Source organism: Ranitomeya imitator, chromosome 7, assembly GCF_032444005.1.
Source record: "Ranitomeya imitator isolate aRanImi1 chromosome 7, aRanImi1.pri, whole genome shotgun sequence".
NCBI lineage: Eukaryota > Metazoa > Chordata > Amphibia > Anura > Dendrobatidae > Ranitomeya > Ranitomeya imitator.
In genome coordinates this window covers 188,221,537-188,237,585 of record NC_091288.1, presented here as the reverse complement: position 1 = coordinate 188,237,585, position 16,049 = coordinate 188,221,537, and the positions used below count along the sequence as shown (strand labels likewise).

Here is a 16,049-nt window from a genome sequence, read left to right as displayed (position 1 = left end):
TATGGGGGTGACATGCTGCACATGGGGAGGCTATGGGGGTGACATGCTGCACATGGGGAGGCTATGGGGGTGACATGCTGCACATGGGGATGCTATAGGGTTGACATGCTGCACATAGGGGTATGTGGTGACATGCTGCAGATTGGGAGGCTATGGAGGTGATATGCTGCACATAGGGAGGCTATGGGGGTGACATGCTACACATTGGGAGGCTATGGGGGTGACATGCTACACATTGGGAGGCTATGGGGGTGACATGCTGCACACGGGGAGGCTAATGGGGGTGACATGCTGCACACGGGGAGGCTATGGGGGTGACATGCTGCACTTGGTGAGGCTATGCGAGTGACACACTGCACATGGTGAGGCAATGGTTGTGGCATGCTACACATGAGTAGGCTATGAGGTGACATGCTCCACATGGGGATGCTATAGCGTTGACATGCTGCATATAGGGAGGCTATGTGCTGACATGCTGCACACGGAGAGGCTATGGGGTGACATGCTGCACATGGGTAGGCTATGGAGGTGACATGCTGCACATGGGGAGGCTATGGGGTGAACGGCTGCACATAGGGAGGCTATGGGGGTGACATGCTGCACATGGGGAGGCTATGGGGGTGACATGCTGCACATGGGGAGGCTATGGGGGTGACATGCTGCACATGGGTAGGCTATGGAGATGACATGCTGCACATGGGGAGGCTATGGGGTGAAAGGCTGCACATAGGGAGGCTATGGGGGTGACATGCTGCACATGGGGAGGCTATGGGGGTGACATGCTGCACATGGGTAGGCTATGGGGTGACATGCTGCACATGGGGAGGCTACGGGATGAAATGCTGCACATAGGGAGGCTATGGGGGTGACATGCTGCACATGGGGAGGCTATGGGGGTGACATGCTGCACATGGGGAGGCTATGGGGGTGACATGCTGCACATGGGGAAGCTATAGGGTTGACATGCTGCACATAGGGGTATGTGGTGACATGCTGCACATTGGGAGGCTATGGAGGTGATATGCTGCACATAGGGAGGCTATGGGGGTGACATGCTACACATTGGGAGGCTATGGGGGTGACATGCTGCACACGGGGAGGCTATGGGGGTGACATGCTGCACACGGGGAGGCTATGGGGGTGACATGCTGCACATGGTGAGGCTATGCGAGTGACACACTGCACATGGTGAGGCAATGGTTGTGGCATGCTACACATGAGTAGGCTATGAGGTGACATGCTCCACATGGGGATGCTATAGCGTTGACATGCTGCACATAGGGAGGCTATGTGCTGACATGCTGCACACGGAGAGGCTATGGGGTGACATGCTGCACATGGGTAGGCTATGGAGGTGACATGCTGCACATGGGGAGGCTATGGGGTGAAAGGCTGCACATAGGGAGGCTATGGGGGTGACATGCTGCACATGGGAAGGCTATGGGGGTGACATGCTGCACATGGGGAGGCTATGGGGGTGACATGCTGCACATGGGTAGGCTATGGAGATGACATGCTGCACATGGGGAGGCTATGGGGTGAAAGGCTGCACATAGGGAGGCTATGGGGGTGACATGCTGCACATGGGGAGGCTATGGGGGTGACATGCTGCACATGGGGAGGCTATGGGGTGACATGCTGCACATGGGTAGGCTATGGAGGTGACATGCTGCACATGGGGAGGCTATGGGATGAAATGCTGCACATAGGGAGGCTATGGGGGTGACATGCTGTACATGGGGAGGCTATGGGGGTGACATGCTGCACATGGGGATGCTATAGGGTTGACATGCTGCACATAGGGGTATGTGGTGACATGCTGCAGATTGGGAGGCTATGGAGGTGATATGCTGCACATAGGGAGGCTATGGGGGTGACATGCTACACATTGGGAGGCTATGGGGGTGACATGCTACACATTGGGAGGCTATGGGGGTGACATGCTGCACACGGGGAGGCTATGGGGTTGACATGCTGCACATGGTGAGGCTGTGCGAGTGACACACTGCACATGGTGAGGCAATGGTTGTGGCATGCTACACATGAGTAGGCTATGGGGTGACATGCTCCACATGGGGATGCTATAGCGTTGACATGCTGCACATAGGGAGGCTATGTGCTGACATGCTGCACATGGAGAGGCTATGTGGTGACATGCTGAATATGGGGACGCTATGGGGGTGACATGCTGAATATGGGGACGCTATGGGGGTGACATGCTGCACATAGTCTTGAGTAAGCGATAGACCATGATCAGTATGACCAATATGACATTTCAGTTGCATGACTGCTGCTGTTAAAAATTGAACTTATATGTATTGCTTAGAATTGATAGTTATGTTCTAAACTACGGTAGTAGTAATAAATAGTACAATCTATAAGTTTACATAACTTTGTTGTGGTATAGTGGGGGCCAGAAACATTTCCTGCACAGGGGTCCTTTGCAGTTTGTGTCTGCCTTTGACCTAAACATATATAAATATTTATTTAAAGCCCCTTAACAACCAGAGGTATTTTTGGTTTTGCATTTTCATTTTTTGTTCCCCTTCTTCCCAGAGCCACAACTTTTTACTTTTTGGTCAAAATGGCAATGTGAGAGCTTGTTTTTTGCGGGACGAGTTGTACTTTTGAATGACACTATTGGTTTTACTATGTCGTGTAACAGAAAACGGGGAAAAAATTCCATTTTTGCTAGGTTCACTAAATGCTAAAACTAACCTGCCGTTGTGATTCTCCAGGTCATTACGAGTTCATAGACACCAAACATGTCTAGGTTCTTTTTTGTCTAAGTGGTGAATTTTTTTTCCAAAGTTTGTAAAAAAAAAAAAAAAAAGTTGCCATTTTCCGAGACCCATAGAGTCTCCATTTTTCGGGATCTGGGACCAGATGAGGGCTTATTTTTTGCGCACCGAGCTGCGTTTTTAGTTATACCATTTTGGTGCAGATACTTTATTTTGATTGCCCGTTATTGCATTTTATTGCAATGTTGCAGCGACCAAACAAACATAATACTGGCATTTGATTTTTTAATTATTTTATTTTGAATGGGGCGAAAGGGGGATGATTTGAACTTTCATTTTTTTTCCGTTTTTTTTATTTATTTTTTTTACTTTTTGCAAGCTTCAATATCTTCTATGGGAGGCTAGAAGCTGCACTTGCCTGATTGCCTCTGATACAAAGAGCAGGGCTGCAGCACTAGGTGGCGCTCATAGCAATTCAGCAATGACAACCACAGGGGTCTTCTCCTGATCCCGGGTTGTCATGCCAACCCGTCAGTGACCCGTGGTCATGTGACACGGGCGCCGATGGGGGGAGGAAAGGACACGCTTCCTGTGCGTCCATGTTAAATGCCGCTCTCAGAGTTTGACAGCGGCATTTAACATGTTAACAGCCGCGATTTCACCCACGGCTGTTCCGGGCACATGTCAGCTGATCAGATCAGCTGTCATGTCCCGGAAAAGGTGCGGACTCATTGTCAGAGGTCGCACCAAATGGGGGGAGGCGTCCAATGAAGGACTATATTCGTCATTGGACATTAAAGGGACACTGTCACCTGGATTTGGAGGGAACAATCTTCAGCCATGGAGGCGGGGTTTGGGGGTTTTTGATTCACCCTTTCCTTACCTGCTGGCTGCATGCTGGCTGCAATATTGGATTGAAGTTCATTCTCTGTCCTCCATAGTACACGCCTGCGCAAGGCAAGATTGCACCTTGTGCAGGCATGTACTACAGAGGACAGAGAATGAACTTCAATCCAATATTGCAGCCAGCATGCAGCCAGCGGGTAAGGAAAGGGTGAATCAAAAACCCCAAAACCCCGCCTCCATGGCTGAAGATTGTTCCCTCCAAATTCAGGTGACAGTGTCCCTTTAAGGGGGGTAAAACAAAAAACTTCTTACCATCAAGTGAAATTTTGCCTGTATTGTTAGGGTCACCAGCTTTCATGAAATCTGCCGTCTCTGCAGTAGTCAGCGTCCTGGCATTATGCTTGAATTTCTTCAGGAATAGTCTGATAATAAGAATATTGTTGTAAGGGTCTATATATTGTCAGATTTGTTATCATAATAACTGAAATCTCGGATTATTTAGTGCTTGGTTAAAAGTTTCCAATATTATCAGATTTACTGTATACAGTATATGATGCAATATAATAATCTACTTCCGATATTGTAGAATAAAGCATTTAAGCTGTGTCCTTACTGAAGATCAACTTCCTCAATGTATCCACCATTTTCTAGGTCCAGGAGATCGAACACCTTCTTGACTTGTGCAGCAGACTTTTCGTTCACACGAAGGTCCCGGAAGAAAATTCTCGGCTTAAAAAAATCGCCAGCTTTATTAAAAAAAAAAATAACAATAATTTTAAGCAATATAACTGTGGACTAACATGAATTTAAAGGGAATCTGGCGTAGGCTATGGTGTTAATGTGCAAGTTAGTAGCATTTTAAAGCCGTGTGGCCACCACTCTGAAAGTCCGGCTACCAGGAGGAAATTAACTTTATTTATTTATATAGAGGCATGCACGGAGCGGCTTCAGTCACCGCTCAGTATATAGTGGTCAGCAGCTGTAACCATGTTCCGGCACTGACTGACAGCCGGCTGACGCTGCTGTCAGTCAGTTCTGGGGCGCGGTTACAGTTAACACTCCCTGTATACTGAGCAGTGACTGAAGCTGCACCTTTAAGACTAAAAGCGGAAGGCTTCTGGGAGAAATAAAGTTCATTTCTTCACAGTAGCCAGACTTTCTTTGCAGTGAACGCACTGTGATAAAATGCCATTATCTTGCAGATTTAATCATAGTGGGTTTTTTACGACAGGCTCCCTTTAAGAAATTGTATTCCATCCTTTTTTCATGATTTTTTTAAGCATTCCTTCATACAATTATCAAGTACATTAACCCCTTTACGACCTATGGCGCTGAGCACATGACAGCTGATCTGACCAACTCAGCCTGAGGAAAAGAACAGGACAAGTGCACAGCCACATAGAATAACATGGGCACAAGTGCTATCCATCAAATCCACGGCTAGCACTCATCCAATTTTTACAGTCATGTAGAGCTCTTACTCTGAGAAAATTCAAGACAGACTGCCAGATAAATGAGGGAACAGATTACTACTTCTATTCACGCCGTAATGCTGAAGTCAGTTTTCATCTCCCTGACCGGCCCAAATTTTTCAAATCTGATCACTGTCATTTTATGAGGTAATTACTCTGGAACGCTTCAACATATCACAGTGATTCTGAAATTGTTTTTTTTTTCACGACATATTATAGTTCATGGTTATTCACTTTCTACTTTAAACAGAAAAAATTCCTGTACTTTCTAAAAGAGGTCAACTGCACTGAAGTTTGGACTGTACATACTTTGGTTCAGAAGAAGCGAGAGTGCAATGAACCTCAGCGTCAGCGGAAAAAAGCATCCTTACACCAAGTGGTCCCGCCAACTTGTCACCCCGTAGGTGGTCTCCACGGTGAGGTAGACTTGCTGTACACCTTTCTGTGCATCCGTAGGTTATGTTTGGTGCTTGCATTTCACTCCTGCCGAGTTCCTTCTTTATTTGTTAATGTACAGATATAGTTTGGAGGAGCGGGTTTTCATTTTGAAAGCGTATTGGAAAACTGAGTCTTTAACCCCTTTCCGACATCGGGTGTAATAGAACGACGATATGGGACTCCCTCCCTTTGATGTGGGCTCCGGCCGTGGTCTGTCTGTCTGTCTGTTCCCTGTTTCTGGTCTTCTAGGACCTCTGCTGTGTGTCTGCTGGTGGTGTCAAGGATGTCTCCTAGCCTCCTGTGGCTTCCATGGGATTTAGACTTTCTTGTTGCTTTGGGGATTTTTCTGCTACCTGTCTGCGGACTCCATGACTCCTCCTATCAGCTTGTGGCTTCCAGTTCAGTTCTTCAGTCTCCTATTTTCCTACTGACTTCACTAACTCTGTAACTTGGATGCAATTTTCAGGATGTCCCCTGGCTGCCTGCAGCTTCCAGCCACCAAGTTAACTGTGTGTGCCCTGCGTGCCTTGTCCGTCTGTTGCACCAATGTTGGTGGCCCATGTGCCCACCCTGGATTCACCTCACCTAGTGAACTCTTTCTTGTAAGGGTGCTGACAGACTGCTGCATAACACTGGCGACGATTGCATTGCAATACTTGGACAGGCCGGCGGCTCTCCTGACATGAGCATGACAGCCTGTATTTCTATTAAACACCAATATCTGTTACAGCAATAAGGACAGCTATCAGATATGAAGAGACTCCAACTGGAGAGTTAAAGCACAAAATGTTATTAATTAATCTAATAAAAGCAAGTAGTCATAAAAAATCCAGAATATGAAAAAAAAAATTGTAGTTCCAGCTCCTTTAAAAATTTCCAATTCTTTATTAATCCATTAAAAATGCAAAGTCCTTGTACAGCGTGGATGTTGATACAGTGGATACAAATAAACAAGCAACGCGTTTCGATCAGATGTGATCTTTTTCACAGCTTGAACTCCAGTAGTGTATAATTCAGATTATTCGTCAAACTCAATCTGACAGGTGCCCCGCCCCCTATCAAAGTGTATCAAAGTGTGTAACCCCTCCCCTCCCCTTGTCTGACGGCTGGTATCCAGCTGTCCCTCCTTGTTTGATTTCCCCTTTTGATATAGTTTGATATATTTTAATTTGTTGCATTTTGATATTATTCCCGTATTTTGTGGAATAACACATGTTTATAATTATAGCCTAGTCGTGTATTTATTTTACACGTGGTTTATAACACCTTTCTCATTTGTTTCATATTAGATTTTATACGTAGCCCCGAGTTTGATTCTGTAAGCTTTTTTTTTATTCACAGTGTATTCATATAGTCCAGAACTTAAAGCTGTTTATATGTGTCTCTACTGAACACTAGTACTAAATGGTGAACATTAACTAAATGTTTATTTTCACAAACAGAGAATCTGCTGCGGTTCAGAGGTTTATAACACCTAGGTCAATTGCTGGTACCCAATAAATGTTTATTTTCACAAGCAGAAGAGGCAGCTTTTCTGTTTGTACATGTATTGTACCTGAAGGTTATTGCGGGTCATGTGCCCAGGCATTGGTTTTTATAACGCAGAATGTTTGATATTTGCTTTCTCTTTTTTTGTGTCCTGAAGATGGCATCTGAGAAGTTATTTGTACCTCTACTATGCATTAACTAAATTGGGGTCAGCTGTGTTATCTGAGGGTCATATTTTTTTGTACAAAGCAATGCTGTTTTGGTGATCTTTGTGCATGTAGGTGTTATCTGAGGGTCATCTGTGTTTTCTGAGGGTCATATTTTTGTACAAATTCATGCTGTTTGCTGATCTTTGTGAAGCAGAACTTTGTTTTATAACACATTTGTGCCTGTAGATGTTATCTGTGGCCCAGCGGTGTTATCTGCGGGTCAGCTGCTTGGAGGTGTTATGGTATATAATTATATCCTAGGATCTGCACGACTACATACAGCGTGTTATGTTCATTAAAATGTTTTATTGTCAGAACTAATTGGAAATAAAGAATACATTTTAAGCTAACCGCACTCACTTTACACAAACAGAAAAAAGGAAACACACTTTAAGTTAACTAACAGCATAATGCTGACAAATGCATCTTTGCGGAATCTGATAACGACACGATGAACAAAGGACTGCGTCTGAAAATCTTGATGTCACAAAACCTGATACGGTTCGATCATTATTCTGCAAGTCAGACGTGAAGTGCTGTAAAACCTTCTTAAATGGAAAGCCTCGCGCTAAATGGTATAATACATATATGCAATAATGACCGCATACACGGCTATACAAATCTTGAATTTGTGCGCTCTGATAACAATAAGAATAACAATTCTTGTTCAGGAATGTCACAAAAGCGCGTGGAAAGATAATATTATCCGCACGGAAGCCGTAACTGTCAAAAAATATGCCCATCTTATCGTCGCAGAGTACGATTAATATCCAGTGGCGACCAGCTTGATTCGCCGGGTCTGTATTCACAATATATGCCGCGGGTCTCTGAGTCACTCTTTCTTCCGGAAGCAAATCACACGGAAACACACCGGCGAATATGCGGTCTGTATAATTATCGGACCGCGCTACAACTGTAAGCTGCAGACTGTCCATCGTTGCTTAATTAAAATCGTACAAGATCTCTCGCCTGTTATTAATTTCCAGAATGGTGTGGTTGACTGCAAAGACAATCATATTTATCGTGTGGGGTGTCGCTATCGCAAAGCGGACTTCAGCACGCAGATTACCTGTTTTAATGAGCGAGAAATGGCCTCCAGGCTCTTGATCAGGCGATAAATCAAAAGCAAATAGCGTGAAGCCAGCCATAAATTCTTCACAATCTATCGCCATGGCACAATCAGCCTTTTGCTTGCCCGATATATGGGCAAGCGCCATATATTCTCTGATGGCTAAATCAGCATTAAAATTAGGATTATAAGGCCTCGCGGGTATCTGCTGACCATCCAGATATAATGCCGCGTGGTTGACGTGGTAGTGGTGAAAGTCCAACGGGTTTTTTGTATAAGAACCGCTGAAGCCCTCATTATCTACAAACCCCAATATAACAGTTTTTGGTATCTGTCCTAGGAAGAGGTTCTCGTGGTTCGTGATCCGTGTCCCTGCGGCGATGCTGTACACTTTCAGGCATGTTCGGTCAACAGCGTACTTGGCTGTAGCGGCTAGGAGGACCTGGCTGTGGCCGATTCGGACAGCCGGTGATACCTGCACTCTTTTCACATAGAGAGCCGCCTGCGAGATTTGTACCTTCAGCGGCTCGGCTTCTGCGGACATGAGGCAGAAAGTATCCTTATTTCTTGACAGCTTAACCTTAAGGTCAAGGCCGTTCAATATTAACTTTGGCTGGTTAAATATATCCCCAAAAATGGGTCCCAAAAGGTCGATGGGTTTTGAGCGAGAGGCGGCACTGGCTCTTTTGATAAATCCCGCATTTGCACCATCCAGGCGCCTGTCATTATGATGCCCCGCAGTGTCTTTATAGAACAAACCGGCTGTAAATTGTGATGCCAGCGTCTGTGAACTGTAATTTAAAAGGGTCTCTATGTACGCTCTATAGCTGTAGAGATTGTCCGATTGTGAGATAAGTCGGTCTCCCAGAGTAATATCGACCTGGTTAAAAAGAGTGGCTAGAGGGTAGTTTATGAGCGCCACACGCGCACCATCGGCGATGGCCGTATTATCCTGCTTCACGATGCGACAGCTTATGTACAGCAGCGTGTTGTTCAGATCATAATAATAATCACCGCTACCAGATATGTAAAACTCCAACGGTCCATTGTCTGACAGAGCAGCAACCGGCTGTACTTCTACAAATAGAGATTTCTCGATACTTGTTTGAGTCGGTGGTACGGCAAAAATATCCAGTTCAGATTTTGCGCACTCTACAGAAGCGTCATGCAGGAAAGCCATGGTAACTGATTAGAAGATGTCGTCCGCAGAGCGTCTTACTCGTTTCTGACGGGGCCGTCTCTTGGATGTAGTTTTATTCATGAGCATCGGCGGTAAAGGAGGGCAAACGCGCCGCTTTCTTTTTTGGGCTTTTTTAGCGACATAGATTATCCCAGAGCCGTCTTGCTGGGTTGATGTATTTATCCTTTTCATAAGGGCCGTCGATGCTGATGTCACGGCATCTGCAGCGATGTTCCGGGCAGCCGTCCGAACGTGTGGTTTTACTAATTCTAAGCCTTTTCTGAAAAGCGGCACGGCGCGACGAAATAAGCCTTTAAATAGTCCTGCCAGTCCAGAGCCATACATGTACTCGCTCCCGCGGAACCCCTCTAGTCCGTGCCCCGACTGGGCAGTATAGTAGCGGGCATAAACAGCAGGATCTCCATACACCCTTTGAGACAACATTTTATCGTGTCAATGCTGGCGAGGTCTAAAATGTAATCGCACTATACACTTGCCGTATCTGAATTTAACTGGCGTGCCCTGGTCCGACATGACTGTAATGTTTATGGAGTCAAAGTGTTGCTTGCACAGCGGTATGTAATCGGGCCGTGAGTAGCGCACCGTGACAATATCATTATCATCGCCGCTAACTTCTACGGTTCGTAGCAGTTGAACGTAACTGTCACCTACAAGTTGATGTTGAATTATATCAGTGTATACAAAAAGCGAATAAAAACCAGCCTTTGAATCGGGGTAAAAGCGGCGATTCCACGGCATTAAAGCAACGGGGGAGTCATCGACGGTCTGCAGTCCGAAAATAAATTTTAGCTTAGTACCCAGAGCAAACTGTATAGGGGATGGGTCGGTCAGGATCACCTCGCGGCGTAGCTCATCATACCGTATTCTGTAGGCAGGCGTAGATAAATACAGCGCTTCTATTCAGGCATTGACCGTGCCAACTAGCTTAGGAATGGACGAGTAAAATCCTGATTTTATGTGATACTGTACTAACGGTTCGCCGTGTTTAGCCGCGTAGAAGCTCCCTTCAAAAGCATCAAACGTGTTCCACGTATGGGGGTACTGTATTTCCGTTAACGCCACCTCATAATCTGCCGAAAGATGAACGGCCCGCGCTAACTTGGTATTGTACTCAGATATTGTGTTTTCAGGGTAGATTTTAATTGACAAATTACTGGGTAATGTCACGAAAAATGAGCCCGCTTCCATGGTTATATATCTGTCAACTCCGAGGCCTGGATCCAACTATTGAATTTTTCGGGGTAGCCCAGCCATTTGACAAAGCAGTGACTCACACCCCTGAAACGTTTTTTTCTCAAAATTTTTTCTACTCTGTAGACACGATCCTCATCCATAGGTATTTTTTGCAGCTCTTCCTTATAAAATGACCCCTCTACAGGCTCCCCGGCTAAATCACTGATTTTATAAAGGGGTTTATGAAATTTATTGGAGACGGCGGTAATTAAAAAAATCTCTTCGCTGTATGTCTTCCATAGCCCTTACAGAAGGGCGATTTATAGCGCGATATTCTCACATGAGAGCCAACCGTTAAAGACGGTTTAATCGGTTTATTAGTAATAGTAGAACTGTAAATATTGCGCCAGATTTGCATCACGTTTCTCTCTGACACAGACTCGGGACTACAGCGGATCGTTGAGTGGTACGTATGGTTGTAGCTATGCAGTAAATCCGGTAAAATATCAATATACCTAAAGGTATTATGATGCGTAAGATAGCGCCACATACGGGTTTTTAATGTGCGATTAAAACGCTCGACCATAGCGGCTTTTACATCATTGTTTGTAAAAAAGTGATGAATATTGTGCGTATTACATAGTTGCTTGAGTGATGAATTTATAAATTCTTTGCCGCGATCCGTCTGCAGTTTCTTCGGTATGCGCTTATCATTTTGAAATATTAATTCGAACGATCTGGCGACACTAGCGCCTGTCTTGTTTGTCAAGGCCACGCACCATGCGTATCTCGATAGAACATCAATCACCGTCAGGATGTATTTGACATTATCATTTTCCCTTGAATAGTCAATTAAACTTACGAGATCCGCCTGCCACTGCGCATCAATGGCCGAGATGTAAATTTTATTTGTCAAAAAGCGTTTTCTAGCAGGCTTGTGTAGCGTGTAGGTGTCTTGCTTATTCAACCAAGCAATAACATCAGATTTCTTTATTCCGCACGCTCTTGCAGATCTAAATAATTTGTCAATATCCGAGAATGATCCGGGTGCCTGGCTTGTAAAATATTGTTTTTCTAATATGGCATCATACGATTTAGACGTCATGATTGATTAAAATGATTGTGGCTCGTTAATCAACAGCCTGCTTCTTTCAGAAATTCAGCTGTATAAAAATTCCTGTTTTAATCCGGCTATATCATGCGTGAGTTAATGCATGCATTAATTGCATGTATGGTTGTGTTCTGGGTGTTAACAGAAGGCGTGTGATGGGCGTAACTGGGTGTGTTTCTGGGTGTTAACAGGTGAGCTGATTTCTGACACTCAGGATAAATACAGCTGACTGTCCCACTACAGTACATCAGACATTCACCAGAAGTCCGACTAGACTAAAAAAAGCAGAGCTATTCTAAATGTAAGTATATATGCCAGTTGTCTTATTATTCGCAAATGCTTAATTATATTTAACTATGCATCTCTAAACCATAATTAAGGGTGTTATTTGTTTAATAAGTTAGTGTTATACTGGAGGATAGCTGCATATTTAGTATCGTTGTATAATATAGTTTTACTGCATAAAACATATTCTGTGGTACATAATTAATATAGAAAGACTTATCCGCGGGCAACTATTATAACATAATTTATGTAATACAGTAGTTAATAACTGTTAATACGCCCTAACTAGCGCATGCAGCGCTTACTTACTACATGTGTTTTGTTTAACATAGACATATTTATAGTCATATTTATACAGTAGCGGTATATTTAGTGGGGCTGTGTAATATAGTTTTACCGCATAAATCATATTTGTGGCGCATAATTAATATAGAAAGACTTAGCCGTATTACCCATGATTTGCTTAGTATAAGAATCAGGAAGCCTCTGGTTATCCTAGCTGGTGCACTGATGACGCCAAGAAACGGCAGTACATTGACTCTTTTCTTGAAAAAGAAGGTGTCCAATTATGGCCTGAAAATATAGCTGTCAACCCTGCTAAGCGACAGATCTCCAAGCTTTTCTTAAATTCTTTATGGGGAAAGTTTGCTCAGAGATCTAATCTATCATGTACCAGCATTGTTAGGGATCCAGATGAGCTTTTTAAGTATTTGTTCCTGCCTTACTATGACATTTCGATGTTACATTTCCTTGATGATGACACCGCAACCATTAACTGGAAATATGCAAAAGGCCACCACACACTCAACAAAAACACAAACATTTTTATAGCGTGTTTTACAACAGCGTATGCTCGGTTAGAGCTCTATTCGCTGCTGGACCGGCTGCAGGAGAGGTGCCTTTATCACGACACAGACTCAGTTATTTTTGTACAGAGAGATGGTGAGTGGCAACCGCCTTTAGGCGATTACCTGGGGGAGCTGACCAGTGAAATTCCCGATGGTACACACATCACAGAATTTGTATCCGCGGGCCCCAAAACTTACGGCTACAAACTCAACACCGGTAAAACTGTCTTAAAAGTTAAGGGGATAACACTAAATGTTGGTAACTCTCAATCTATTAATTTCAACAGTCTGAAAGATCTAGTTCTGGACTACCCGCGCAATTCTGCCGCAGAAACTCAGAAACGTATTGTCGTACAGCAGGCGTCCATTGTGAGAAATAAAAAGTACTGGGATATTGAAACAAGGCCATTACGCAAAACACAAAAGTGCGTTTATACAAAGCGGCGACTATTAGACGATTTCACAACATTACCTTTTGGGTATTAGTCGAGTATTGTGATGGATACGCGTCTGCAACACCCGTTCTCGTGCATTCTAGCAGGCCCGTCTAATTCTGGAAAGAGCTATTTTGTAAAACAGCTGCTATATAATATTGAAGCTAATTTTTCTCAGAAACCTGATAATATTGTATGGTTTTATTCGTGTTGGCAAAAACTATATGATGAAATCTCTCTCTCTTTTCCCCACGCCAGATTTGTGGAGGGTCTGCCGAATACATTCGTAGATGACGAATTATTCCCACCAGAGAAGGTGAATTTGGCGATTGTTGATGATCTCATGGAGAGTGCTAGTGAGAATTGTGAGATAGAAAAAGCCTTTACCAAGTATGTGCACCACAGAAATCTCAGCATTTTCTACCTGGTGCAAAACATATTTTGTCAGGGTAAGAAAAGCCGTACGATAAATTTAAACACAAAGTACATGGTGCTTTTTAATAACCCCCGAGATAAATTACAAATTTTAACTCTAGCTCGTCAGATGTATCCCGGAAAAACACGTTTTTTCCTAGAAGCTTTTGAGGATGCCACGCGGGAGCCTTACGGGTATTTGCTTGTAGATTTGAGAGCTAATACTCCTGAGGATCTGCGTTTAAGGACTGGGTTGTTTCCACCCGCATTGCCCGCTGTCTATGTTCAGAAGAAAAACACTTCTAAAAAGTGAATTTTACCCGGTATCAGACATTCTACGCTGTGTGCGTTGTGCTGTAAAGATGTCTGAGAGGCTCCGGCGAAACTGGGCTCTCTTAAAAACCCTAGTGAAAGCAACCCCCGCTGTCAGAAAGTCTATTTTGCGCGATGCAAGCAATGATTTAATTACAGCCATAGGCGAGATTGCTTTAAATATCTTAAAAGGCAGGATTCCGCTGAAAGAGCGCCAAAAAGGTATATTAAAGAAGTGGCGTAAAGCTATAAAAACCCTGAGCGACAGATCTCAGCCCATAAAGAAAAAGAAGCGCCTACTAAAACAGGCCGGCGGGTTTATCGGCTTTCTTTTAGCTTTTGCAATTCCAATAATAACAAGCCTGATCGCCGGAAGATAATGGAGCATGCAACGAAAATGTATCTAGTCCCCAAACAGGAGCTAGACAAACTAAGACCCGGTACTACAGATAACATACGCGACAGTGTTATTCGACGCCTTGATGGTGAAATTAGCGACATTTTACAGCGTCGTGACATTCCCGATGATGTGAAAATTAAAATGTATAGCTCTGTGCTACAACGCTACTTGGTACATACGAGGCACAGCTCAAAAGAAGTAACGGCTTTAAATCTCGTTAGCCCTCCTGATCCTGGTCAGCAGCAATTGCCAAATACCGACTCTGATAAAAATCATGAGATCGCTGAAATTGTCGGACATATAAACCAAAGATATAAAAAGAATGCTGAATTTTTACTAAACAGGTTGCTGCAGAATAAAAATGTCACAGCATGGAATAATAATGCTGAATTTATTTTCAAAGGATCCGTAATACCCGGGTCTAACTTACTGGATTTGGTACGTAGTAAAACGCAGAGTCATGCTCTGAACAGTAGAAATTTACCGCCGGGTTGGGATTCATTTATGCAGGCTATGGCCGAGCTAAATATGCCGTCTACAGTTGTGGGTAACCACGCTACTAGGAAGCTTTTAGATGAATTAAAAATTACCAACAGTGAGACATGCTCTGTATCTACACCGCTGAAGTTAGCGGCGGCACCCCGTACAATTCAATCTTTACATTCCCCGTCATTAGGTACCACACGTGGAACTTTGCTACCTAAAAAAAGGTCTCTACCGATGCTACAAACCATGTGGCTCACGATGTAAAGAATGTACTGGCTAAAATGCTGTACTCGCCTTGTAACACTATATTAATTATTTTGTAAGAAGTGTAATGATGTATGTTCATTGTACTATTTAATGTTTTTTACTTTTTATATTCTGTAAGAATTTTTATAGTATTGAAATGTCTTTGAGATGCTGTTTTATTGTGAGAAATAAAATTTTTTACATTTTTACAATATCGTGTCTTTGGTTTTTATTTGTATAAAACACACCGCTTCTTACTTGCGTGTGTTGTATATATATACAGACACAAGGAGAAAATCTGCTACACTGTGAATAAACACAGCTTACAATTTACTGTTAATGATCCGTCGAAACACATAAGTTTTCTAAGGAAGCGAATACAAAAACAAATAGACAGCTACAGGACACACTAACTTTTCTTTAAACCTCTGAACCGCAGATAAGCCTACATAACCTTCAGGTACAATACAGGTACAAATGTGTTATAAAACAAAGTTCTGCTTCACAAAGATCGCCAAACAGCATGAAGGGATAGCAAATACAACAACAATTGACCTAGGTGTTATAAACCGCTGACCCACAGCAGATTCTCTGTTTGTGAAAATAAACATTTAGTTAATGTTCACCATTTAGTACTAGTGTTCAGTAGAGACACATATAAACAGCTTTAAGTTCTGGACTATATGAATACACTGTGAATAAAACAAAGCTTACAGAATCAAACTCGGGGCTACGTATAAAATCTAATATAAAACAAATGAGAAAGGTGTTATAAACCACGTGTAAAATAAATACACGACTAGGCTATAATTATAAACATGTGTTATTCCACAAAATACGGGAATAATATCAAAACTACAACAAATTAAACTATAT

General features: G+C 43.4%; 1 protein-coding gene across 1 annotated transcript in view; it reads right to left on the bottom strand.

Moving 5' to 3' along the window:
- LOC138645945 (parvalbumin beta-like) overlaps positions 1-16,049 on the bottom strand; it is a 28,866-nt gene that overhangs the window by 3,814 nt on the left and 9,003 nt on the right. Inside the window, exons 3-4 of the mRNA XM_069735423.1 lie at positions 4,201-4,333; positions 3,900-4,009 (exon numbers count right to left, since the gene is read on the bottom strand). Coding sequence (XP_069591524.1) covers positions 3,900-4,009; positions 4,201-4,333 — 243 coding nt within the window. The remainder of the gene's footprint in view (positions 1-3,899; positions 4,010-4,200; positions 4,334-16,049) is intronic.